The sequence below is a fragment of the Notolepis coatsorum genome (assembly GCF_963971535.1).
Source record: "Notolepis coatsorum genome assembly, chromosome: 3".
Classification (NCBI taxonomy): domain Eukaryota; kingdom Metazoa; phylum Chordata; class Actinopteri; order Aulopiformes; family Paralepididae; genus Notolepis; species Notolepis coatsorum.
This window is the reverse complement of record NC_140167.1, coordinates 188,191,506-188,216,798: the sequence shown is the minus strand read 5'-3', so window position 1 is coordinate 188,216,798 and position 25,293 is coordinate 188,191,506. Positions and strand designations below refer to the sequence as shown.

Below are 25,293 nucleotides of genomic sequence, written 5' to 3'. Positions count from 1 at the left end.
GAGGCAGAGAGGAGGAGGCAGATATGAGGCATATAGGAGGAGGAGGCAGAGAGGAGGCAGTGAGGAGGCAGTGAGGAGGCAGAGAGGAGGCAGAGAGGAGGCAGAGAGGAGGCAGAGAGGAGGAGGCAGATATGAGGCATATAGGAGGAGGAGGCAGATAGGAGGCAGTGAGGAGGCAGATATGAGGAGGAGGCAGATAGGAGGCAGAGATGAGGCAGAGAGGAGGCAGATATGAGGAGGAGGAGGAGGCAGAGAGGAGGCAGAGAGGAGGCAGAGAGGATGCAGAGAGGAGGCAGAGAGGAGGAGGTGAGGAGGCAGAGATGAGGAGGCAGATAGGAGGCAGAGAGGAGGCAGAGAGGAGGAGGCAGATAGGAGGCAGATAGGAGGCAGATATGAGGCAGAGAGGAGGCAGATAGGAGGCAGAGAGGAGGCAGATAGGAGGAGGCAGATAGGAGGCAGAGAGGAGGCAGAGAGGAGGTGAGGAGGAGGAGGAAGCAGAGAGGAGGTGAGGAGGATGCAGGGAGGAGGCAGAGAGGATGTGAGGAGGAGGAGGAGGAGACAGAGAGGAGGATGAGGAGGAGGAGGAGGAGTAGGAGGAGGAGGAGGAGGAGGAGGAGGAGGCAGAGAGGAGGCAGAGAGGAGGAGGCAGAGAGGAGGCAGAGAGGAGGTGAGGAGGAGGAGGAGGCAGAGAGGAGGTGAGGAGGAGGCAGGGAGGAGGCAGAGAGGATGTGAGGAGGAGGAGAAGGAGGAGACAGAGAGGAGGAGGAGGAGGAGGAGGAAGATGAGGAGGATGAGGAGGAGGAAGAGGAGGAGGCAGAGAGGAGGCAGAGATGAGGAGGAGGCAGGGAGGAGGTGAGGAGGAGGCATGGAGAAGGCAGGGAGGAGGTGAGGAGGAGGCAGAGATGAGGTGAGGATGAGGAGGCAGGGATGAGGTGAGGAGGAGGCGAGGAGGAGGTGAGGAGGAGGCAGAGATGAGGCGAGGAGGCCGAGATGAGGCAGAGATGAGGCGGAGAGGAGGCAGAGAGGAGGCAGAGAGGAGGAGGCAGAGATGAGGCAGAGAGGATGCAGAGAGGAGGCAGAGAGGAGACAGAGAGGAGGTGGAGATGAGGCAGAGAGGAGGCAGAGAGGAGGCAGAGAGGAGGAGGCAGAGAGGAGGCGAGGAGGCAGAGATGAGGCAGATAGGAGGCGGAGAGGAGGCAGAGAGGAGGAGGCAGAGAGGAGGAGGCAGAGAGGAGGCAGAGAGGAGGCAGAGAGGAGGAGGCAGATATGAGACATAGAGGAGGAGGAGGCAGAGAGGAGGCAGAGAGGAGGCAGTGAGGAGGCAGAGATGAGGAGGAGGCAGAGAGGAGGCAGAGAGGAGGCAGTGAGGAGGCAGTGAGGAGGCAGAGATGAGGCAGAGAGGAGGCAGAGAGGAGGCAGAGAGGAGGCAGAGAGGAGGAGGCAGATATGAGGCATATAGGAGGAGGAGGCAGATAGGAGGCAGTGAGGAGGCAGAGATGAGGAGGAGGCAGATAGGAGGCAGAGATGAGGCAGAGAGGAGGCAGTTAGGAGGCAGATATGAGGCAGAGAGGAGGCAGATAGGAGGAGGAGGAGGAGGCGAGGAGGCAGAGAGGAGGCAGAGAGGATGCAGAGAGGAGGCAGAGCGGAGGAGGTGAGGAGGCAGAGATGAGGAGGCAGATATGAGGCAGAGAGGAGGCAGAGAGGAGGAGGCAGAGAGGAGGCAGATAGGAGGCAGATATGAGGCAGAGAGGAGGAGGCAGATAGGAGGCAGAGAGGAGGCAGAGAGGAGGTGAGGAGGAGGAGGAGGCAGAGAGGAGGTGAGGAGGATGCAGGGAGGAGGCAGAGAGGATGTGAGGAGGAGGAGGAGGAGGAGACAGAGAGGAGGATGAGGAGGAGGAGGAGGAGGAGGAGGAGGAGGAGGAGGATGAGGAGGCAGAGAGGAGGCAGAGAGGAGGTGAGGAGGAGGAGGAGGAGGAGGCAGAGAGGAGGAGGCAGAGAGGAGGCAGAGAGGAGGTGAGGAGGAGGAGGAGGCAGAGAGGAGGTGAGGAGGAGGCAGGGAGGAGGCAGAGAGGATGTGAGGAGGAGGAGAAGGAGGAGACAGAGAGGAGGAGGAGGAGGAGGAGGATGAGGAAAAGGAGGAGGAGGAGGCAGAGAGGAGGCAGAGATGAGGAGGAGGCAGGGAGGAGGTGAGGAGGAGGCAGGGAGGAGGTGAGGAGGAGGCAGAGATGAGGTGAGGATGAGGAGGCAGGGATGAGGTGAGGAGGAGGCGAGGAGGATGAGGAGGATGAGGCAGGGAGGAGGTGAGGAGGAGGCAGAGATGAGGCGAGGAGGCCGAGATGAGGCAGAGATGAGGCGGAGAGGAGGCAGAGAGGAGGCAGAGAGGAGGAGGCAGAGAGGGGGCAGAGAGGATGCAGAGAGGAGGCAGAGAGGAGACAGAGAGGAGGCGGAGATGAGGCAGAGAGGAGGCAGAGAGGAGGAGGCAGAGAGGAGGCGAGGAGGCAGAGATGAGGCAGAGAGGAGGCAGAGAGGAGGCAGAGAGGAGGCAGAGAGGAGGAGGCAGAAAGGAGGTGAGGAGGCAGAGATGAGGCAGAGAGGATGCGGAGAGGAGGAGGCAGAGAGGAGGCAGAGAGGAGGCATATAGGATGCAGATAGGAGGAGGCAGAGAGGAGGCAGATAGGAGGCAGAGAGGAGGTGAGGATGATGAGGCAGGGAGGAGGTGAGGATGAGGAGGAGGAGGCAGGGAGGAGGCAGATATGAGGCGGAGAGGAGGCAGAGAGGAGGAGGCAGATAGGAGGAGGCAGAGAGGAGGCGAGGAGGCAGAGAGGAGGTGAGGAGGAGGAGTTGGATGAGGTTGAGGAGGCAGAGAGGAGGCAGAGATGAGGAGGCAGATATGAGGCATAGAGGAGGAGGAGGCAGAGATGAGGCAGATATGAGGCAGTGAGGAGGCAGAGTTGAGGAGGAGGCAGAGAGGAGGCAGAGAGGAGGCAGTGAGGAGGCAGAGAGGAGGAGGAGGAGGAGGCGAGGAGGCAGAGAGGAGGCAGAGAGGATGCAGAGAGGAGGAGGTGAGGAGGAGGTGAGGAGGCAGAGATGAGGAGGCAGATCGGAGGCGAGGAGGCATAGATGAGGCAGAGATGAGGCGGAGATGAGGAGGCAGAGAGGAGGCAGAGAGGAGGCATATAGGAGGCAGAGAGGAGGAGGCAGAGATGAGGAGGCAGAGAGGAGGCGAGGAGGCAGATAGGAGGTGAGGAGGAGGAGGAGGAGGAGGAGGAGGAGGAGGAGGAGGAGGAGGAGGAGGAGGAGGAGGAGGAGGATAAGGCAGAGAGGAGGCAGAGAGGAGGCAGAGAGGAGGAGGCAGATATGAGGCATAGAGGAGGAGGAGGCAGAGAGGAGGCAGATATGAGACAGTGAGGAGGCAGAGATGAGGAGGAGGCAGATAGGAGGCAGAGAGGAGGCAGTGAGGAGGCAGAGATGAGGAGGAGGAGGAGGCGAGGAGGCAGAGAGGAGGCAGAGAGGATGCAGAGATGAGGCAGAGAGGAGGAGGTGAGGAGGCAGAGATGACGAGGCAGATAGGAGGCAGAGAGGAGGCAGAGATGAGGAGGCAGAGAGGAGGCAGATAGGAGGCAGAGATGAGGAGGCAGAGATGAGGCAGAGAGGAGGCAGAGAGGAGGAGGCAGATAGGAGGCAGAGAGGAGGCAGAGAGGAGGTGAGGAGGAGGAGGCAGAGAGGAGGTGAGGAGGAGGCAGGGAGGAGGCATAGAGGATGTGAGGAGGAGGAGGATACATAGAGGAGGAGGAGGAGGAGGAGGAGGAGTAGGAGGAGGATGAGGAGGATGAGGAGGCATAGAGGAGGCAGAGAGGAGGAGGCAGAGATGAGGCAGAGAGGAGGTGAGGAGGATGAGGCAGAGAGGAGGTGAGGAGGAGGCAGGTAGGAGGCAGAGATGAGGTGAGGAGGAGGAGGAGGAGGAGGAGGATGAGGAGGATGAGACAGAGAGAAGGAGGAGGAGGAGGAGGAGGAGGAGGAGGCAGAGAGGAGGCAGATATGAGGAGGAGGCAGGGAGGAGGCAGGGGTGAGGTGAGGAGGAGGCAGAGAGGAGGTGATGAGGAGGAGGCAGGGATGAGGTGAGGAGGAGGCAGGGAGGAGGTGATGAGGAGGTGAGGAGGAGGCGAGGAGGAGGAGGAGGATGAGGCAGGGATGAGGTGAGGAGGCAGGGAGGAGGTGAGGAGGAGGCAGAGATGAGGCGAGGATGCAGATAGGAGGCAGAGAGGAGGCGGAGAGGAGGCAGAGAGGTGGCAGAGAGGAGGAGGCAGAGAGGAGGCAGAGAGGAGGCAGAGAGGAGGAGGCAGAGAGGAGGCAGAGAGGATGAGGCAGAGAGGAGGCAGATAGGAGGCAGAGATGAGGAGGCAGAGAGGAGGAGGCAGAGAGGAGGAGGCAGAGAGGAGGAGGTAGAGAGGAGGCAGAGAGGAGGCAGATAGGAGGTGAGGAGGCATAGAGGAGGCAGAGAGGAGGTGAGGAGGCAGAGAGGAGGAGGCAGATAGGAGGCATAGAGGAGGAGGTAGAGAGGAGGCAGAGAGGAGGCAGAGAGAAGGCAGAGAGGAGGAGGTAGAGAGGAGGCAGATAGGAGGCAGAGAGGAGGTGAGTATGAGGAGGAGGAGGAGGAGGAGGAGGAGGCAGAGAGGAGGCAGAGAGGAGGAGGCAGAGATGAGGCATAGATGAGGAGGAGGCAGAGAGGAGGCAGAGAGGAGGCAGTGAGGAGGCAGAGATGAGGAGGAGGCAGAGAGGAGGCAGAGAGGAGGCAGTGAGGAGGCAGAGATGAGGCAGAGAGGAGGCAGAGAGGAGGAAGAGGAGGAGGAGGCGAGGAGGAGGCAGAGAGGAGGCAGATAGGAGGCAGAGAGGATGAGGCAGAGAGGAGGCAGAGATGAGGAGGCAGAGAGGAGGCAGAGAGGAGGCAGAGAGGAGGAGGCAGAGAGGAGGAGGCAGAGAGGAGGAGGCAGATATGAGGCAGAGAGGAGGTGAGGAGGCATAGAGGAGGCAGAGAGGAGGTGAGGAGGCAGAGAGGAGGAGGCAGAGAGGAGGCATAGAGGAGGAGGTAGAGAGGAGGCAGAGAGGAGGCAGATAGGAGGAGGTAGAGAGGAGGCAGAGAGGAGGCAGAGAGGAGGTGGAGGAGGAGGAGGAGGAGGAGGAGGAGGCAGAGAGGAGGCAGAGAGGAGGAGGCAGAGATGAGGCATAGAGGAGGAGGAGGCAGAGAGGAGGCAGAGATGAGGCAGTGAGGAGGCAGAGATGAGGAGGAGGCAGAGAGGAGGCAGAGAGGAGGCAGTGAGGAGGCAGATATGAGGCAGAGAGGAGGCAGATAGGAGGAGGAGGAGGCGAGGAGGCAGATAGGAGGCAGAGAGGATGCAGAGAGGAGGCAGAGATGAGGAGGTGAGGAGGCAGAGATGAGGAGGCAGAGAGGAGGCAGAAAGGAGGCAGAGAGGAGGAGGCAGAGATGAGGCAGAGAGGAGGCAGAGAGGAGGAGGCAGAGAGGAGGCATAGAGTAGGAGGTAGAGAGGAGGCAGAGAGGAGGAGGCAGAGAGGAGGCAGATATGAGGTGAGGAGGAGGATGAGGCAGATAGGAGGTGATGAGGAGGCAGGGAGGAGGCAGAGATGAGGTGAGGAGGAGGATGAGTATACAGAGAGGAGGAGGAGGAGGAGGCAGAGAGGAGGCAGAGAGGAGGAGGCAGAGAGGAGGCAGAGAGGATGCAGAGAGGAGGTGAGGAGGATGAGGAGGCATAGAGGAGGTGAGGAGGAGGCAGGGAGGAGGCAGAGAGGAGGTGAGGAGGAGGATGAGGAGGAGGCAGGGAGGAGGCAGGGAGGATGTGAGGCAGGGAGGAGGCAGGGAGGAGGTGAGGAGGAGGCAGAGAGGAGGCAGAGAGGATGTGATGAGGAGGAGGCAGGGAGGAGGTTAGGAGGAGGTGAGGAGGAGGCGGGGAGGAGGCAGGGAGGAGGTGAGGAGGAGGCAGGGATGAGGTGAGAAGGAGGTGAGGAGGAGGCGAGGAGGAGGAGGAGGAGGCAGGGAGGAGGTGTGGAGGCAGGGAGGAGGTGAGGAGGAGGCAGATATGAGGCGAGGAGGCAGAGAGGAGGCAGAGAGGAGACGGAGAGGAGGCAGAGAGGAGGCAGAGAGGAGGAGGCAGAGAGGAGGCAGAGAGGAGGCAGAGAGGAGGAGGCAGAGAGGAGGCGAGGAGGCAGAGATGAGGCAGATAGGAGGCGGAGAGGAGGCAGAGAGGAGGAGGCAGAGAGGAGGAGGCAGAGAGGAGGCGAGGAGGCAGAGAGGAGGAGGCAGATATGAGACATAGAGGAGGAGGAGGCAGAGAGGAGGCAGATAGGAGGCAGTGAGGAGGCAGAGATGAGGAGGAGGCAGAGAGGAGGCAGAGAGGAGGCAGTGAGGAGGCAGTGAGGAGGCAGAGATGAGGCAGAGAGGAGGCAGAGAGGAGGCAGAGAGGAGGCAGAGAGGAGGAGGCAGATATGAGGCATATAGGAGGAGGAGGCAGATAGGAGGCAGTGAGGAGGCAGATATGAGGAGGAGGCAGATATGAGGCAGAGATGAGGCAGAGAGGAGGCAGATATGAGGAGGAGGAGGAGGCGAGGAGGCAGAGAGGAGGCAGAGAGGATGCAGAGAGGAGGCAGAGAGGAGGAGGTGAGGAGGCAGAGATGAGGAGGCAGATAGGAGGCAGAGAGGAGGCAGAGAGGAGGAGGCAGAGAGGAGGCAGATAGGAGGCAGATATGAGGCAGAGAGGAGGCAGATAGGAGGCAGAGAGGAGGTGAGGAGGAGGAGGCAGAGAGGAGGTGAGGAGGATGTAGGGAGGAGGCAGAGAGGAGGTGAGGAGGATGTAGGGAGGAGGAGGAGGAGACAGAGAGGAGGATGAGGAGGAGGAGGAGGAGGAGGAGGAGGAGGCAGAGAGGAGGCAGAGAGGAGGAGGCAGAGAGGAGGTGAGGAGGAGGCAGGGAGGAGGCAGAGAGGATGTGAGGAGGAGGAGAAGGAGGAGACAGAGAGGAGGAGGAGGAGGAGGAGGAGGAGGAGGAGGAGGATGAGGAGGAGGAGGAGGAGGAGGATGAGGAGGATGAGGAGGAGGAAGAGGAGGAGGCAGAGAGGAGGCAGAGATGAGGAGGAGGCAGGGAGGAGGTGAGGAGGAGGCAGGGAGAAGGCAGGGAGGAGGTGAGGAGGAGGCAGAGATGAGGTGAGGATGAGGAGGCAGGGATGAGGTGAGGAGGAGGCGAGGAGGATGAGGAGGATGAGGCAGGGAGGAGGTGAGGAGGAGGCAGAGATGAGGCGAGGAGGCCGAGATGAGGCAGAGATGAGGCGGAGAGGAGGCAGAGAGGAGGCAGAGAGGAGGAGGCAGAGAGGAGGCAGAGAGGATGCAGAGAGGAGGCAGAGAGGAGACAGAGAGGAGGCGGAGATGAGGCAGATAGGAGGCAGAGAGGAGGAGGCAGAGAGGAGGCGAGGAGGCAGAGATGAGGCAGAGAGGAGGCGGAGAGGAGGCAGAGAGGAGGAGGCAGAGAGGAGGAGGCAGAAAGGAGGCGAGGAGGCAGAGATGAGGCAGAAAGGATGCGGAGAGGAGGAGGCAGAGAGGAGGCAGAGAGGAGGCATAGAGGATGCAGATAGGAGGAGGCAGAGAGGAGGCAGATAGGAGGCAGAGAGGAGGTGAGGATGATGAGGCAGGGAGGAGGTGAGGAGGAGGAGGCAGGGAGGAGGCAGATATGAGGCGGAGAGGAGGCAGAGAGGAGGAGGCAGAGAGGAGGAGGCAGAGAGGAGGCGAGGAGGCAGAGAGGAGGTGAGGAGGAGGAGGAGGATGAGGATGAGGAGGCAGAGAGGAGGCAGAGATGAGGAGGCAGATATGAGGCATAGAGGAGGAGGAGGCAGAGAGGAGGCAGATATGAGGCAGTGAGGAGGCAGAGATGAGGAGGAGGCAGAGAGGAGGCAGAGAGGAGGCAGTGAGGAGGCAGAGAGGAGGAGGAGGAGGAGGCAGAGAGGAGGCAGAGAGGATGCAGAGAGGAGGCAGAGAGGAGGAGGTGAGGAGGCATAGATGAGGAGGCAGATCGGAGGCGAGGAGGCAGAGATGAGGCAGAGAGGAGGCGGAGATGAGGAGGCAGAGAGGAGGCAGAGAGGAGGCATATAGGAGGCAGAGAGGAGGAGGCAGAGATGAGGAGGCAGAGAGGAGGCGAGGAGGCAGATAGGAGGTGAGGAGGAGGAGGAGGAGGAGGAGGAGGAGGAGGAGGAGGCAGAGAGGAGGCAGATATGAGGCAGTGAGGAGGCAGAGATGAGGAGGAGGCAGAGAGGAGGCAGAGAGGAGGCAGTGAGGAGGCAGAGAGGAGGAGGAGGCGAGGAGGCAGAGAGGATGCAGAGATGAGGCAGAGAGGAGGAGGTGAAGAGGCAGAGATGACGAGGCAGATAGGAGGCAGAGAGGAGGCAGAGATGAGGAGGCAGAGATGAGGCAGATAGGAGGCAGAGATGAGGAGGCAGAGATGAGGCAGAGAGGAGGCAGAGAGGAGGAGGCAGATAGGAGGCAGAGAGGAGGCAGAGAGGAGGTGAGGAGGGGGAGGAGGCAGAGAGGAGGTGAGGAGGAGGCAGGGAGGAGGCAGAGAGGATGTGAGGAGGAGGAGGAGACATAGAGGAGGAGGAGGAGGAGGAGGAGGAGGAGGAGGAGGAGGAGGAGGATGATGAGGAGGAGGAGGAGGAGGATGAGGAGGATGATGAGGCATAGAGGAGGCAGAGAGGAGGAGGCAGAGATGAGGCAGAGAGGAGGTGAGGAGGATGAGGCAGAGAGGAGGTGAGGAGGAGGCAGGTAGGAGGCAGAGATGAGGTGATGAGGAGGAGGAGGAGGAGGATGAGGAGGAGGAGGAGGAGGATGAGGAGGAGGAGGAGACAGAGAGGAGGAGGAGGAGGAGGAGGATGAGGAGGATGAGGAGGAGGAGGAGGAGGAGGAGGAGAAGGCAGAGAGGAGGCAGATATGAGGAGGAGGCAGGGAGGAGGCAGGGATGAGGTGAGGAGGAGGCAGAGAGGAGGTGATGAGGAGGAGGCAGGGATGAGGTGAGGAGGAGGCAGGGAGGAGGTGATGAGGAGGTGAGGAGGAGGCGAGGAGGAGGAGGAGGAGGATGAGGCAGGGATGAGGTGAGGAGGCAGGGAGGAGGTGAGGAGGAGTCAGAGATGAGGCGAGGATGCAGATAGGAGGCAGAGAGGAGGCGGAGAGGAGGCAGAGAGGAGGCAGAGAGGAGGAGGCAGAGAGGAGGCAGAGAGGAGGCAGAGAGGAGGCGGAGAGGAGGCAGAGAGGAGGCAGAGAGGAGGAGGCAGAGAGGAGGCGAGGAGGCAGAGAGGAGGCATAGAGGAGGCAGAGAGGAGGCGGAGAGGAGGAGGCAGATATGAGGCGAGGAGGCAGAGGAGGAGGCAGAGAGGAGGAGGCAGAGAGGAGGCGAGGAGGCAGAGATGAGGCATAGAGGAGGCAGAGAGGAGGAGGCAGAAAGGAGGCAGAGAGGAGGCAGAGAGGAGGTGAGGAGGAGGAGGCAGGGATGAGGTAAGGAGGAGGAGGAGGCAGGGAGGAGGTGATGAGGAGGTGATGATGAGGCAGAGATGAGGAGGTGAGGAGGAGGTGAGGAGGCAGATAGGAGGCAGAGAGGAGGTGAGGAGGAGGAGGCAGATATGCAGAGATGAGGTGAGGAAGAGGAGGCAGGTAGGAGGTGAGGAGGAGGAGGCAGGGAGGAGGTGAGGAGGAGGAGGCAGAGAGGAGGAGGTGAGGAGGAGGTGAGGAGGAGGATGCAGAGAGGAGGCATAGAGGAGGAGGAGGCAGAGAGAGGAGGCAGAGAGGAGGCAGAGAGGAGGAGGCAGAGAGGAGGCAGAGAGGAGACGCCAGTCCTTCTCTAAATGGGGTTATAATGTCTGCTGCGGCAGCCTGTTGCCTTGGTGGCGGTGTGTGTGGGTGGAAGTGGGTTGTGTGTGTGTGTGTGTGTGTGTGTGTCCATGGTTGGAAATGTATGTGTGTGTATGCATCAGTGGGTGGATTTTTTATTTGATTTGATGTTTTTTATTTTCGTGTCTTACATTCTTACATACAGGTGTATGCCCAGCCCATATGGGCTTACAAGACACATAACAATAAGTATATAATAATATACTTGACCAATTACTTAACAAATGAGTGTGTGGGTGTCAGTGGGTGGAAGTGTGTGTGTGTGTGTGTGTGTGTGTGTGTGTGTGTGTGTGTGTGTGTGTGTGTGTGTGTGTGTGTGTGTGTGTGTGTGTGTGTGTGTGTGTGTGTGTGTGTGTGTGTGTGTGTGTGTGTCTGTGTCTGTGTCTGTGTGTGTGTGTGTGTGTGTGTGTGTGTGTGCGTGCGTGCGTGGGTGGGTGGATGTGTGTGTGTGAGCATGTGCGTGTGGCGTGTGTGTGTGAGAGGGCCATTCAGTAGAGACAGAGACCTGTGGAGCAGTGTTTACTAACTACTCCATGTTCTCCATGCAGCTCCCCTCAGTTGCACACACACACACACACACCAAGGTCACTGGAACACCAGCTGCACCTATTCTGTCTTCTGTCGGTTGATGTAAAACCATAATGAACCACATCATCACCAGGGACAAATAATCAATTCATGTAATAACCCTGATTCTACCTTTGGGGATTCTGCGTCGATGTGCAACATTCAATAATCAATTTTCTTAGTGCAGCATTTTTGCAAGCATTATGTGTTTAGGGCTGATCCCTCTAGCAGTAAGTATGTACTTAGGGCTGATCCCTCTAGCAGTAAGTATGTACTTAGTGATGATCCCTCTAGCAGTAAGTATGTACTTAGGGCTGATCCCTCTAGCAGTAAGTATGTAATTAGGGCTGATCCCTCTAGCAGTAAGTATGTACTTAGGGCTGATCCCTCTAGCAGTAAGTATGTACTTAGGGCTGATCCCTCTAGCAGTATGTACTTAGTGATGATCCCTCTAGCAGTAAGTATGTACTTAGGGCTGATCCCTCTAGCAGTAAGCATGTACTTAGTGATGATCCCTCTAGCAGTAAGTATGTAATTAGGGCTGATCCCTCTAGCAGTAAGTATGTACTTATGGCTGATCCCTCTAGCAGTAAGCATGTACTTTGTGATGATCCCTCTAGCAGTAAGTATGTACTTAGGGCTGATCCCTCTAGCAGTACATATGTACTTAGGGCTGATCCCTCTAGCAGTAAGTATGTACTTAGTGATGATCCCTCTAGCAGTACGTATGTACTTAGGGCTGATCCCTCTAGCAGTAAGTATGTACTTAGGGCTGATCCCTCTAGCAGTACATATGTACTTAGGGCTGATCCATCTAGCAGTAAGTATGTACTTAGGGCTGATCCCTCTAGCAGTACGTATGTACTTAGGGCTGATCCCTCTAGCAGTAAGTATGTACTTAGTGATGATCCCTCTAGCAGTAAGTATGTACTTAGTGATGATCCCTCTAGCAGTACGTATGTACTTAGGGCTGATCCCTCTAGCAGTAAGTATGTACTTAGGGCTGATCCCTCTAGCAGTACGTATGTACTTAGGGCTGATCCCTCTAGCAGTAAGTATGTACTTAGGGCTGATCCCTCTAGCAGTAAGTATGTACTTAGGGCTGATCCCTCTAGCAGTAAGTATGTACTTATGACTGAATAGAATAGAAATACTTTTATTATCCCGTTGGAAATTTGGCACTGTAAATCGCTCAACATTTAAAGATTTAAACAGGACAGGTCACAAATTAGAATAATAACACAAATCAAATCAAGTTGCCTAGGATAAGAGTAGAGTAAAATAGAATACAAATGAAATAAAATATACAGTAAATAAATACAGTAAAAATATACTGAGCATGGGGGAAGGGGGGGGGTACAGGTAGTAAAAAAACAACACAGCAGTGTAAACAAATCAATATAATTAACTATCTAACTAATTGAAATATATATTCACAGTGTCACATAAGGTGCAGTATGCATCAGGTAGTGTTATTGTCCTCCTTGGGTTCCTATTAGTCCTAGGTCAATGTCAGGCAGCCGTCGCTGCCCCCTGTTGTGGAGCCTGGAGGCCGCTAGTCGCGGCCTCCTGCCACTATTGAGCTGCCGCTCAGTGATGCAGTGAGGGACAGTGATGCATTGTATAGTCTGATGGCTGTTGGAATGAAGGACTTCCTGTGCCGTTCAGTGCTGCATTTGGGTAGTGTGAGCCTAGCACTGAACATGCTCCTCCTGTCAGCCAAGTCTGTGTATAGTGGGTGGGTGGGGTTTTCCTTGATGGCCTGGAGCTTTGCAAGGCTCCTCCTCTCCGCCACCCTCGCTAGAGAGTCCAGCTCCACCCCAACCACGCTGCTGGCCTTCCTGACCAGCTTATCCAGCCTGGTTGTGTCCCCTGCTCTCAGTCCGCTGCCCCAGCAGGTCACAGCGTACAAGAAGGCGCCCGCCACCACAGACTCATAGAACATCCTCAACATCCTTGTACAGACTTTGAAGGATCTCAGCCTTCTGAGGAAGTAGAGTCGGCTCTGGCCCTTCTTGTACAGTGCCTCTGCATGTTTTGACCCGTTCAGTTTGTTGTCGATGTGAACCCTCTAGCAGTAAGTATGTACTTAGGGCAGATCCATCTAGCAGTAAGTATGTACTTAGGGCTGAGTGCAGTAATTGAAGTAAATGATATTGACTCAGTTTTTAACCATGACATGTCCATACGTGTTGATGATAATACCTGGAGGCATTATGCAGTGGACTGGTGTAAAAAATGATTAAAATCACAACATATTGAGTGAGATGAAATGGAAAATTGTGATGCCCCGGGCGTAATTTTTGTATCATGGAATCATAGTCCTAATAATTGTAATAAAATGGAATTCAGAGATTCCCCCGATTGTCACATGTGGGTATTTGCTAATCATACCCTATTTATGGATACATACAGTACTGTAGACCTGTGTTTACCATAGCCAGAGCGACACGCACCGGCCGAATAGGTTCAGGCAGACTGCGTTTGTCCCCAAGAAGAATACATCCACAGTACTACGGGGACCAGGGACACATGCAAGGGGTCGCTCCTCCAGTTGTATTGTATTTTATTTATTTATATCCAAGCAAGGGGCCTTTCAGTGGTAAAGGTCAGACTCGCGCCAGACAAAATGTCATATGCTGTGTAGAGTCTTACACCACACACACACACACACACACACACACGCACGCACACACACACACACACACACACACACACACACACACACACACACACACACACACACACACACACACACACACACACACACACACACACACACACACACACACACACACACACACACACACACACACAATGGCCCGTGCCTCCTCCTGACTTTCCCTCTGTGTGTTCAGAAGGACAACGACTCTTCCTGCGGCCATCTTACTGGACACTCTACCAACACTCTACGGTGCACCAGCCGTCACGAGAGCAGAGCTTGTGTAGATAGTTAAACAGTACGGTGTATAATTAGCGGATGGCCATCTCCGGGCTGCTTAATTACCATGGTTACGGTGGGTAATCGGAGCCCCGACCATTCGCCGTCCTCCCCGAGCCCCCAGGGGACGAGGCTGGGGTCGATGGGTCAGACACACTCGCTCTCATCCCAAGTTTAATTGGCACGCTTCAGGGGGCACCGAGCCGAGGTAATGACAGCCATAAAATTACCAAGTCTTGTACTGAATTGCTAACACAGTGACAGTAGCTCAGGAGGTAGAGAACGGTCACCTGGGGCGACAGTGGCTCGGGAGGTAGAGCGGTCGTCTGGTAATCCAGAGGTTCCCGGTTCGATTCCCCCTCCTCTCTCCGGGCAGCATGTCGAAGTGTCCTTGAGCAAGAAACGTAACCCCTAATTGTTCCCGATGAGCAGGTTGGCACCTCACATGGTCGCCTCCGCCGTCTGTGTGTGAATGTTTGAGTGAGTGGGTCAAATGGGAGGAACAAATTGTAAAGCGCTTTGGATAAAAGTTATATAAATGCAGTCCATTTAAACGGAAGGTTCCCGGTTCGATTACCCCTGCTCCCGGGCAGTGTGTCGAAGTGTCCTTGAGCGAGACAGCAACCCCTAATTGCTCCCGATGAGCAGGTTGGCACCTCACATGGTCGCCTCCGCCGTCGGTGTGTGAATGTGTGAGTGAATGGGTGAATGTGAGGGGGGAAAAAATCCCTTGGATAAAAGCTTCTATATAAATGCTGTCCATTTACACCCACCCGACATCCAGAGATTTTGGTGTCTCCTTTTCCGTTAGGGATGAGGGCCGTTTCGGTGGTATCACTCCTGATCCAAATACACTGCGCTGGCCTCAAGGTGTGAGTTGAACGATAGATAAGGGGAAGAATCATTGCTTTGTTTTTTAAGGTCGCCGTCTTTTTAGTCCTCCAACAAACCGGGGCCCTCACCATTGGTCCTCGGCTGTGAAATGGATAGTGGTCATCACGGGCTGTCAGCGGAGGATGATAACGTATTCCCTCCCCATCACTCATCACGCTGGGTTTGTTATTACTGTACTCTACTGTAGCCTCTCTCCCCTGGAGCAGCAGGGGCTACGTGAGCCTCCCCTTCCCGACCGCGCTGCTGTGTGTATCTGGTGAATAGGAGATGGTCGCTCATTGGGCTTCCAGCGAGCGTCCAAAGAGCGATCTTAAGACCAGAAGCGGTGTCGGGGCGTGTGGCTGACCGGGTCGATGGCGACGCCCCGGGCTCCCTGATCAAAACCTGACGGAGATGCATTGCCTCCCGGGGGGACGGTGTCACCAAAAGCAATTTGGGGGACCGAGCCCAGTGACAAAGGCGAGTGTTATTACACCGGGGGTGAAGATCAATGGCATTCTCTTTCTCGGTCGATATTTGATCAATGTTTGCTTTCATATCTCTCGGCTATATTATGAATTATATTTTGAATGATCATTCATTAGCACACGGTCACCGGCCCCTGGTTTGTTGGAGGATTAAAAGGCGGCGACCTTAAACAACAAAGCAATGATTCTTCCCTGCTTATCTATTGTTCAACTCACACCTTGAGGCCAGCACAGTGTATTTGGATCAGGAGTGGAGGGTACCACAGAAACGCTACTCATCCCTAACGGAAAGGGAGACGCCGGAAGCTCTGGATGTCGGGTGGGTGTTAGTAAATAGTAAATGGACTGTACCCTTCCTTCACCCCTCACCTGGTCATCCCTCCACCCTGTACCATCCTTCCTTCACCCCTCACCTGGTCATCCCTCCACCCTGTACCATCCTTCCTTCACCCCTCACCTGGTCATCCCTCCACCCTGTACCCTCCTTCCTTCACCCCTCACCTGGTCATCCCTCCACCCTGTACCCTCCTTCCTTCACCCCTCACCTGGCCATCCCTCCACCCTGTACCCTCCTTCATTCACCCCTCACCTGGTCATCCCGCCACCCTGTACCCTTCTTCCTTCACCCTTAACCTGGTCATCCCTCCCCCCTGTACCCTCCTTCCTCCACCCATCACCTGGTCATCCCTCCACCCTGTACCCTCCTTCCTTCACCCCTCACCTGGTCATCCATCACCCATGTACCCTTCTTCCTTCACCCCTCACCTGATCATCCCTCCACCCTGTACCCTTCTTCCTTCACCCCTCACCTGGTCATCCCTCCCCCTGTACCTTCATTCCTTCACCCCTCACCTGGTCATCCCTCCCCCGCCCCCTTTCCTCCCAGATAGCTTATGAGGTGACCCCACAGAGAGAGGGCGGTGCTTGACCCAATCTCCTGGCCAGAGAATGTCAAGTCCTCTACCGAAATCCTAACCTAAATTGTATTAGATTTACCATGTTTTAACAATACATTTGGTATCAACCGAGATGATTTGATCATGCGCATAATAATCCTCTCCGGTTCCACCACAGATGCTAATTTGTATAAACAGCAGTTCTGTGTTTGATGAACAGCTGTCATGTAGACTCTTTAGTAAAATAGCACAGATCTGCCCCTGGGTTCCCCTCACTTGAAAGCGAACGGATCCTCAGTTTAATGTCTCCCCGCAGGTGCTCCGCGTGGTGCGGCTGATCAAGATCTCGCCGGCCCTGGAGGACTTCGTCTACAAGATCTTCGGGCCGGGGAAGAAGCTGGGCAGCCTGGTGGTCTTCACCGCCAGCCTCCTCATCGTCATGTCGGCCATCAGCCTGCAGATGTTCTGCTTCGTGGAGGAGCTGGATCGCTTCACCACCTTCCCCAGGGTACATGTTCCACTCACACGCAACCATTTCACCCAGAGAGAAATATATATTGGGAATATATGGAAGACAAATAAAATATTTCTATAATTTTTTGGTTATTTTCGTATGTTATGTGTCAAAATAGTTGTGGCGTAATACGCATTTGCATTCATGCATTATGAATGCGCTAACTTTGACAGCCCTAATATATATATATATATATATATTTTTTTTTTAGAAACAATATTTTTTAAGTGTGAGATTCAGTACAATGAAAATCTAGATTTTTTTTAAAATCCTATTGCATTTTTTAACAGAAGGTATGTTGCCATACAATTATGAAAATGTTGACTAAAGCCCTTTGATGTGTCTCCGCCTGGATATGAAGTAATTTCAGATATCTGCAAATATATCTACTTCTTTTAAAATCTTGCATAATATACACGGGTTACCCTGATTGGCCCATCTGTCAGTTGTCAGTAGTTAAATTATAAAGGATATAAGCTAGTTAGCCCACAAACTAACTGCTACAATTGTATTCATTTTAGTGGTTCAAAAACATCCACAGCAATTGTGACAATGTATTTATGATAATAATAATAATAATAATAATAATAATAATAATAATAATAATAATAATAATAATAATAATAATAATAATAATAATAATAATAATAATAATAATAATAATAATAATAATAATAATAATAATAATAATAATAATAATAATAATAAATTGGATTTAGAGAGAGAATAGTGACCGATCATACTGGACTCATGAATTTATGATAATAGCCCATAGTGACCGATCATACTGGACTCATGAATTTATGATAATAGCCCATAGTGACCGATGATACTGGACTCATGCATTTGTTTTTATTTGAAAGCTTCAGGTGTTATGATACTAACTTGACATACTAAGAGTCGGCTGTGCTCAGAGAGGAAATCAAATGATACATCCGAAGCTGAATAAATGATACTTGTGACATTAATATTCCACAATAGACTGAATTAATACATCATTGTACTGGATCTTGTGCTCCCCTCCATCAAATGTATATAAAAATATACATTTGAAATATATATAAACAAATATATATATTAAATTAAAAGGATAATTTTGAGCAGATTTGCTCAATATGTGAAATATGCAATTAACACTATGGTCGCAAAACCGCCGTACAGCGTCTTTCCTCGCCATGCTCATTCTGCCAAAGACGCCGTACCACGTCTTTGATATCAATATTTCAAAAATCTGTGATCGAAATGATATTTCTCCCCCGGACACTTGAGATCTACTCTCCAACGGTTCAAGAGCGCCATCTGGTGGCCGATAGGCGGATCGCCCAGAGCGGAAACAGGAAATGGAAGCTGGTGCTCATTTCAATTCGGTCTGATCACTCTGTAATAGTACCAGGACTCGAGCTAGACACAACGGATAGCAATCCGTTACCAATAACTTGATAAACAACATGATTTGGACGTATATACTATTATACAACCTGGAAATGGATCGCATATTTCTACATCCCATAATAGGAATATCTCTGCTTCACACTCATTGCCCAACGCTATGAGGAAGCTACGGTAAGATTCAGCGTTTTTCTTTTTAACGTGTTCCATATAAACTGCTCTGATGATCATATCACCCACACTAGATGAATCATCTAACGTTGTCCACGGAATTATAAACGACCCCCCCCCCATCCGGTCAACATCAGATGATCAGTAGTAACTTCTAGAAGCACGTCCATTTGAAATTTTTTATCTTGCGCAGATTCCTATCAAACTGTATTTCATCATCAATATAATGCATTTGGGGCTATAAATCACATTCTGGAGAAAGCTGCAGAAAATGATAAAAACATACTTATACTTTAGACCGTATTTTAGTATGAATATGTGAATGAAAAAGTATAACGTTGCTACACCCTGAACAATAGATATAGGACGTTGAATGGGCCATAGTAATGTCAATTTAGCAATACAATTAAAAAAGTTATAGCCCTGCAAAGAAGGGGAACTTCTCCATATTAAATAGGGCTGGCGGAGGATGGTAAATTATGAATTTAAGCCTGGCGATCAAAGTGTTAATAAATCAACCAAAAACACAAACAAACTGGGTATTCATCCAAGCTGCCTCCAGGGGTAAGGCCCTCAGATGAGCTCTGCTAGCCCCCTGGTGTCCTGTAGGGTCTTTAACGTGGACAGATGTGGAGGTCCTGCTGCTTTACGAGCTTCTCATTAGCCCTATCTTTTCATCACACTCCTTCTCTTTTTATACTCTCTCTGCCATCGCCCCACTGATCCCAGATGCAGTGGGACATGAAGGGACTCTCATAAACAGATGCCGCGCTCATCTCTCTCTCTCTCTCTCTCTCTCTCTCTCTCTCTCTCTCTCTCTCTCTCTCTCTCTCTCTCTCTCTCTCTCTCTCTCTCTCTCTCTCTCTCTCTCTCTCTCTCTCTCTCTATGTTGCATGGTAAATAGGCCTACACACACACACACAGTTAACACTTTGATCGCCATGGTTAAATTCATAATTTACCATCCCTAGCCAGCTCTATTTGTCTATGGAGAAGTTCCCCTTCTTTGCAGGGCTATAACTTTTTAAATTCTATTGCTAAATTGACATTATTATGGCCCATTCAATGTCCTATATCCATTGTTCAGGGTGTAGCAACGATATACTTTTTCATTCACATATTCATACTAAAATATGGTCTACTCTAAAGTATAAGTATGTTTTTATCGTTTTCTGCAGCTTTCTCCAGAACTTGATTTATAGCCCCAAATGCATTATATTGATGATAAAATACAGTTTGGTAGCGATCGGTGCCAGATGAAAAATTTCAACTGGAGGTACTTCTTGAAGTTACTACGTATCATCTGATATTGACCGGATGGGCGAGGGGGCGTTTATAATTCCGTGGGCAACGTTATACCATTCATCTAGTGTGGGTCATATGATCATCAGATCAGTTAGTATAGAAGACGTTAGAAAATAACGTTGAAACTCACCGTATCTTCCTCGCGCCGTTGGACGATCAGCTTGGAGAAGACAGTTTTCGATTATGGGATGTTGATCCTGATGAACCATTTCCTGGTTGTATAATACTATATACGTCCAAATAACGTTGTTTATTGAGTTAGGGCGAGCGATTGATTATCCAGTGTGTTGAGATAGAGTCCTGCTAATGATCGCGAGTGCCCGGACGAAATATGGATGAGCACTTCCTGTTTGACGAGTCACTTCCTGTTGGCAATCTGCCGATCGGCCACCAGATGGCGCTCTTGAACCGCTAGAGAGTTGAGTGGAGCTCAGCTGTACATCTCAGGTCCCCGGAGGAGAAATATGATTTCGAGCACAGATTTTTGAAATATTGATATCAAAGACGAGTTACGGCGTCTTCGGCAGAATGAGCATGGCTAGGAAAGACGTCCAAAGGCGTTTTCGGCGACCATAGTGTTAATGACGTTAGGCCGTATCCCCTGATGGGGGTGGAGTCGACCTGTTGCTGGGTTTATCTTTATCTGCAGTGATGCGTCTGACTGGGGGGAATGGGGGATGGAGGTGATAGGGGAGTGGGGATGGGGTGGGGGTCAGGCCCCCCAACGTGTGTGTGTGTGTGTGTGTGTGTGTGTGTGTGTGTGTGTGAGTGAGAGACATTTGCACTCCTGCCTGGTGGAAATGTGTGTTTCAAAATGTCAAATCTCTCTCCTTCCTCTCCCCTACACACCATCTCCTCATCAAACCCTTCCTGTGCTATCTTCCAATCCCTCCCTCCCTATGTCCACCCCCTCCTTTTTTCCCTCCCTCCCACTATCCACCCCTCCCTTTCTCCACCCATCCCTTTCTCCCTCTCTCTCTCCCTCCCTCTTCCCCTTTCTACATCATCCCCCTCTCCCCCTACTCCCTCTCTCCCCCCTTCTCTCCCTCTCCCCCCCTCCCCCTCTCCCTACTCCCTCTCTCCCCCCTTCTCTCCCTCTTTCTCCCCCCCCCCCCCCTCCCTCTCTCCCCATACCTCCTTCCCCATAGGCATTCATGTCCATGTTTCAGATCGTGACCCAGGAGGGCTGGGTGGGGATGTGATGGACCAGACCCTGGTGGCTGTAGGTCACATGTGGGCACCAGTTGTAGCCATCTATTTCATCCTCTACCATCTGTTTGCTACCCTGGTGAGTAGCTCTCCACAATGACACACTCACCTCCAAGAACCTTCAGCTGAATGTGTACTTAACCAGAATGGCACTTGCAGAGATGTCTGCACCTGCCGCACCCCATCTGGGTAACGTCAGCTATGTACACCTACTCTGCACATTTTGTTATTGGCCTATATTTCATTCCTGCCGTGAACTTCCGCTCCTCTGCATGCGCACGTCCTTCAGTTGAAATTGCTGCCTTATCCCACATCCAATTCCACTTCCACAGCTGTAACTGCTCTCTTAAATCGTCACAAGAATTTGTATTTAACTTTTAAAGCAAGTAAAAAAAAATATATATATTATATATAATAATAATATATCCCAGGGTTGTATTGTGCTTTTTGACAAGTCCAGCCGTCTTGTTTGGCCAAATAATGAACATTGTAATAGATCACCTATACACAGCTAGCGGCTTGTTGTAACTAAGAGAGAAATACATGTGCATACATCATTAGATTTATCAACTTAGAATACAAGTTTCACGTGGGCATCATCAGATTCATCAGAGAGCTGATTGCCTCCAAGGGATGGCAACCCTAGGTGAGGCCTTGTGTAGTCCTAGTGCGTTCAAAATGTCAAACTTTATCCTCGATATTGATTTCAATGGACAATGGTGGAAATTAGTTCAAATAAACAAGTTTGTCTGTGTGTGAATGCAATACCTCCTTTGCAGTGATCCGCCCGCTGGGTTTAGTGAGAGAACCTGGAAGTATTAGTGTCTGCAATGAGTGCATTTCACTGCAGTTTGTGTTGGCTGGTGGTGGGCTGTGCTTTCCTTTCCTTTTTCATTCACACGGCCCACATCTACTCTGACTCAGTCAGGCTACGTTTACACTGCAGACCTTAGTGCTCAATTCTGATTTATTGCTCGGATCTGAATTTTTTTTGTTTGGCTGTTCACATTATTTAAGAAAATGTGGCCAATGTCAGATTCCAGTGTGAACTGGTCGCACTCCTGAACCGACCCGCAGGCGCAAATGAACAATAAAGAAGATGGATGTAAAAAAATGTACAGTATGTGTGACGTCAGTCACTCGAGTAGTCAGAAGAAAGACCGCCAATATTACTGATACAAGTTGTTTAGCTAGCTAAGAAAAACAAGGAAATGGAGGCAAAAAAAGAGACTTTGCTCATATAACAGAGACTGGGACCAGAAGTATACGTGGCTGAGATCCGTTTCAGATGATCCCCAAAAGGTAGAATGCAGGATCTGCCACAGGAGCTTCACCCATGGAGGAGAGGGGGACGTCACGTATAGTTGTTCAGAGGAGCGCCTCTTCAGCAAGTCTGGCCCGACTATTATTGAGAACTGAATCAGAGGGTCGGTTTGTTATAATAACAGAATACACGGGGAGTATCGCCGGGACACTGTCCAGAGGGAAGGGGGCAATAGAATCCGGAGGCTAATATCCCCAAAACCGGAGGTGAGTTTAATAAGATTAATAACAAAATGAGCTATATATAGCCTACCGTCTGCATTGAATATGATATAAAGGCATTTAAATAATAAATACATTTCTTTAATTTTAATTAGCAATAAAAAAAATTAAATATTTTTTTTTTTTTTTTTTTTTTGTTGAAAGGAAGTGGCCCAAATCAGAATTGAAAAGATCAGATTCCATGTGATTTGACCTGTTCACACTGTTGTGAAAAATTCAGATCTGAGTCACATTATGAGCAAAAAAACTAATTTGAGCCATTTTCACCCTGCGGTCTGAACGTAGCATCAGTCACACACTTATTTATAAAAAAAAATGTATTGACAATTGCACAATTTTCTACCCAGGTCTGCTATTTTCAGATGTTCTTTACAGCTAATAAAAGCTGAGAACACACCGTCTCTGGCAGCCGTCCTCCTCGCAATGATTCCCGTCAGTCGCATCGGCTTCGTGCCAAGTGATGCATTTATGGTTTTAAACAAAGTTATTAGAGAGAGTGCTGACATTTCAGTGTTTGTCCCTTTGCTCTAGGAAGCCGTCAGACGGTACAGACGGTCCCCTGGATGACAGACAGACAGACAGACAGACAGACAGACAGACAGACGGGACATCTTCTAGGACACGGCAAACGCAATTAGATCAGACTTCGACCTCATGAAAAAAGCATCCGTCCGTCAAATGAATGTCACGTCCCTCCGATGGTGGGATGCGTTGACAGTGTTGAAGACCGTGTCATGAAGTAATATATATGGACAGCATACTGAACTAGATGATGTTTGTTTTATTAATACATCTCTGCTTGTTCTCTTTCAGATTCTCCTCAGCCTGTTTGTGGCTGTTATCCTGGACAATCTAGAGTTGGACGAAGACTTGAAGAAGCTCAAACAGGTAAGAAGCTTGTGTTTTATCCAAAGCGCTTTACAATTTTGTTCCTCACATTCACCCATTCACTCACACATAGGGGTTAAGTGTCTTGCTCAAAGACACTTCGACACGCTGCCCAGAAGGAGCAGGAATCGAACCGGGAACCTCCCGATCACTAGACGATTGCTCTACCTCCTGAGCCACGGTCGCCCCTCTTGTGTAGACATGGGTACATCAGCTAATCCTTGTGGCCCCATGGGGCGGACTCCTACAGCAGTTAACGTTTTAAAACACATCCCCACTAAACAAACCCTTCTGAAGACGAGGCGATCCTCATCATCCCATTCAACTGATATTGGCGGCCATAGGAATTAGCCTCCAAGTGACCATTGTGTGGGTCATTACATTGATTCCGTGGCCAGCGATGTGCGCCATCACTCTCGCCGCGTGTATCGGCATGCTGACCTTTTCACTGTGTGGCTGTTTTTTTTTCTTTTTTTCGTGACCTTTCGGAGGAGAGGCTGTGTGAGCCGAGCTCCAGACGTTGGTGTCGGTAAACGACACACATCGTCCCATTTGTTACAGAGTGGCAGTGCCAATAACACCGGACTGACTCATTCAAGTTCAAGTTTGTTTTTATTTGGGGCGGCCGGGTGGCGTAGCGGAGATTGCGCTTGTCACCAATGCAAGAGACTCCGGTCTTGACTCCCCGAGTCAGCGTTGCCTGCGGCTTGGGCCAGTCGTCATACTATCTCAATTGGCAGAGGTAGCGGGTGGAAAGTTGATGGGTGGGGATTGGACGTTGTGGACAGCGACTCCTACAGGTCGGTTGGGTGACGCCTGTACAGCAGAGACAGGAAGTATCGGGGGCAGTGTGAGCCTCCCACGCGTTACTCCTCGCCACTGAGAGTCCGCACTGTCTGGTGAAAAGATGCGACTGGCTGCCTCCTCATGTACTGGAGGGGACACGTGATGCAAGGCTTCTATCCTCACTACAGCCGACCAGTGGGAGGCATAGTCTAGCAACGTTCAAGACAGGGGAGGGGAGAATTGAAGGGGAGAATTGGCGATACGAAATTGGGATGGGAGAACAAATTTAAAAATAAGGAGAAAAAGTGGATCATAAATGCTTTTGTTTTTATTTGTCACATATATGATATAAGGTGCATGTACTTTACAGTGAAATGCTTGGTTCTGTATGAGCCTCTGAGAATGTGCTTCATACAGTAGATAAGTAAGTAAAAGAGGAATAATACTATATACAATATACAATATACAAACTAAAGTACAACCTAACAACAATCTAAGTACACTGAAGTAAAAATGCAGACAATGAGGTACAGATGCAGACAATGAGGTACACAAACTTAAGGCAAAGTACAAATGCAAATGAGGTATAAATGTATAGATAAATATAATGTAGTGTTAAAGTGTCTAAAGTGAGTGTTAATGTGAGTGTTTGTTTAAAGTGAGTGTGGGCATGTGGATGTGTGTGCAATGAGTGTAGATGGATGGGTTGATGATGTTACAGTCATAGTCATTCACCTAGCGATGGCCAGCCGAAGACAGTACTTAGATATATGACTCTACTGTAGTGCTGTTCGATTATGACAAAAATCATAGTCACGACCAATTTGATTGATATCGACACAGCAATTATTAAACACGATCACTCATCGATTTGAGGACATCATTAATGATGACGACTGAATTTGTTTTTATCTATTGTGGTAAATTCCCACAGAACTTCTACAATAATTTGAGGTTATTGTAGTACAATACAATGAGATTGATTATCTGGAAGGAGGAGGAAGGGATCATACTTGATAGAATTGTTGGTCTCCTCATCTGACTTAAGCAGATGAGGAATAAACGTGTACTCCAGACAAACCAGAACTGTAGTTCAACTCAACTGATTTATTTGAGCCAGGGCCAAGAGTGAATAGAAGGTTGCCTTTCACATACAAAAGATTTATCAGAGAACATTAACAGGGCTATTTGTGTACAGAAATTACAATCAGGTTTGCATCTTCAAACCCCAACATGTACATAAAACAGTCTCTCGTTAACATAATTTGAACATACATAGTTTACTGTAGGCCCCTTTTTTATATGAGTAAGCCTGGTTTCTAAGACAAGTATTACATTCTATTTTAACCAACCAAGGGTCCATGAGTTACTCACATAAAAAGCAGCACAGTCTCTCTCTGGTGGAAGGAGCGGTGGAGCCCAACAGACCCCCTGGGGTCGGTCCGGTCTGAGAGCTCCTGAACTACCCATTTGTCTCCTCCTATATACCCTAATTTCTAGCCAATAATAGCTTTACATAATACAGTTGGTCCGTGGGCGTCTTCTGTGAGCGGTGGCAGCCCCCACCTCCGGGTTTCTCTGTGTGTTGTCTCACGGGTGGGGGCTGGCCTGATGTCCTCTGGTGGGGGGGTGTGAATACACTTTGACCCTTTGGGCCAAATTACCATACAGTACTAATCTGATCACCTAGTGGGGGTGGAGAATAGCTCTCTGTCACCCCTGTTTCATCTATATTTAGCACTGAAAACCCACTCTGCTAGTTGGCAGAGTAACTGTGATGATCTCT

The 25,293-nt window shown here is 51.3% G+C and overlaps 1 protein-coding gene across 1 annotated transcript in view; it reads left to right on the top strand.

Annotated features, from left to right (window-relative positions):
- nalcn (sodium leak channel, non-selective) overlaps positions 1-25,293 on the top strand; it is a gene marked incomplete at both ends in the record, with an annotated part of 382,889 nt that overhangs the window by 157,477 nt on the left and 200,119 nt on the right. Inside the window, 4 exon segments of the mRNA XM_084311476.1 lie at positions 16,017-16,208; positions 20,228-20,272; positions 20,275-20,367; positions 22,647-22,721. Coding sequence (XP_084167602.1) covers positions 16,017-16,208; positions 20,228-20,272; positions 20,275-20,367; positions 22,647-22,721 — 405 coding nt within the window.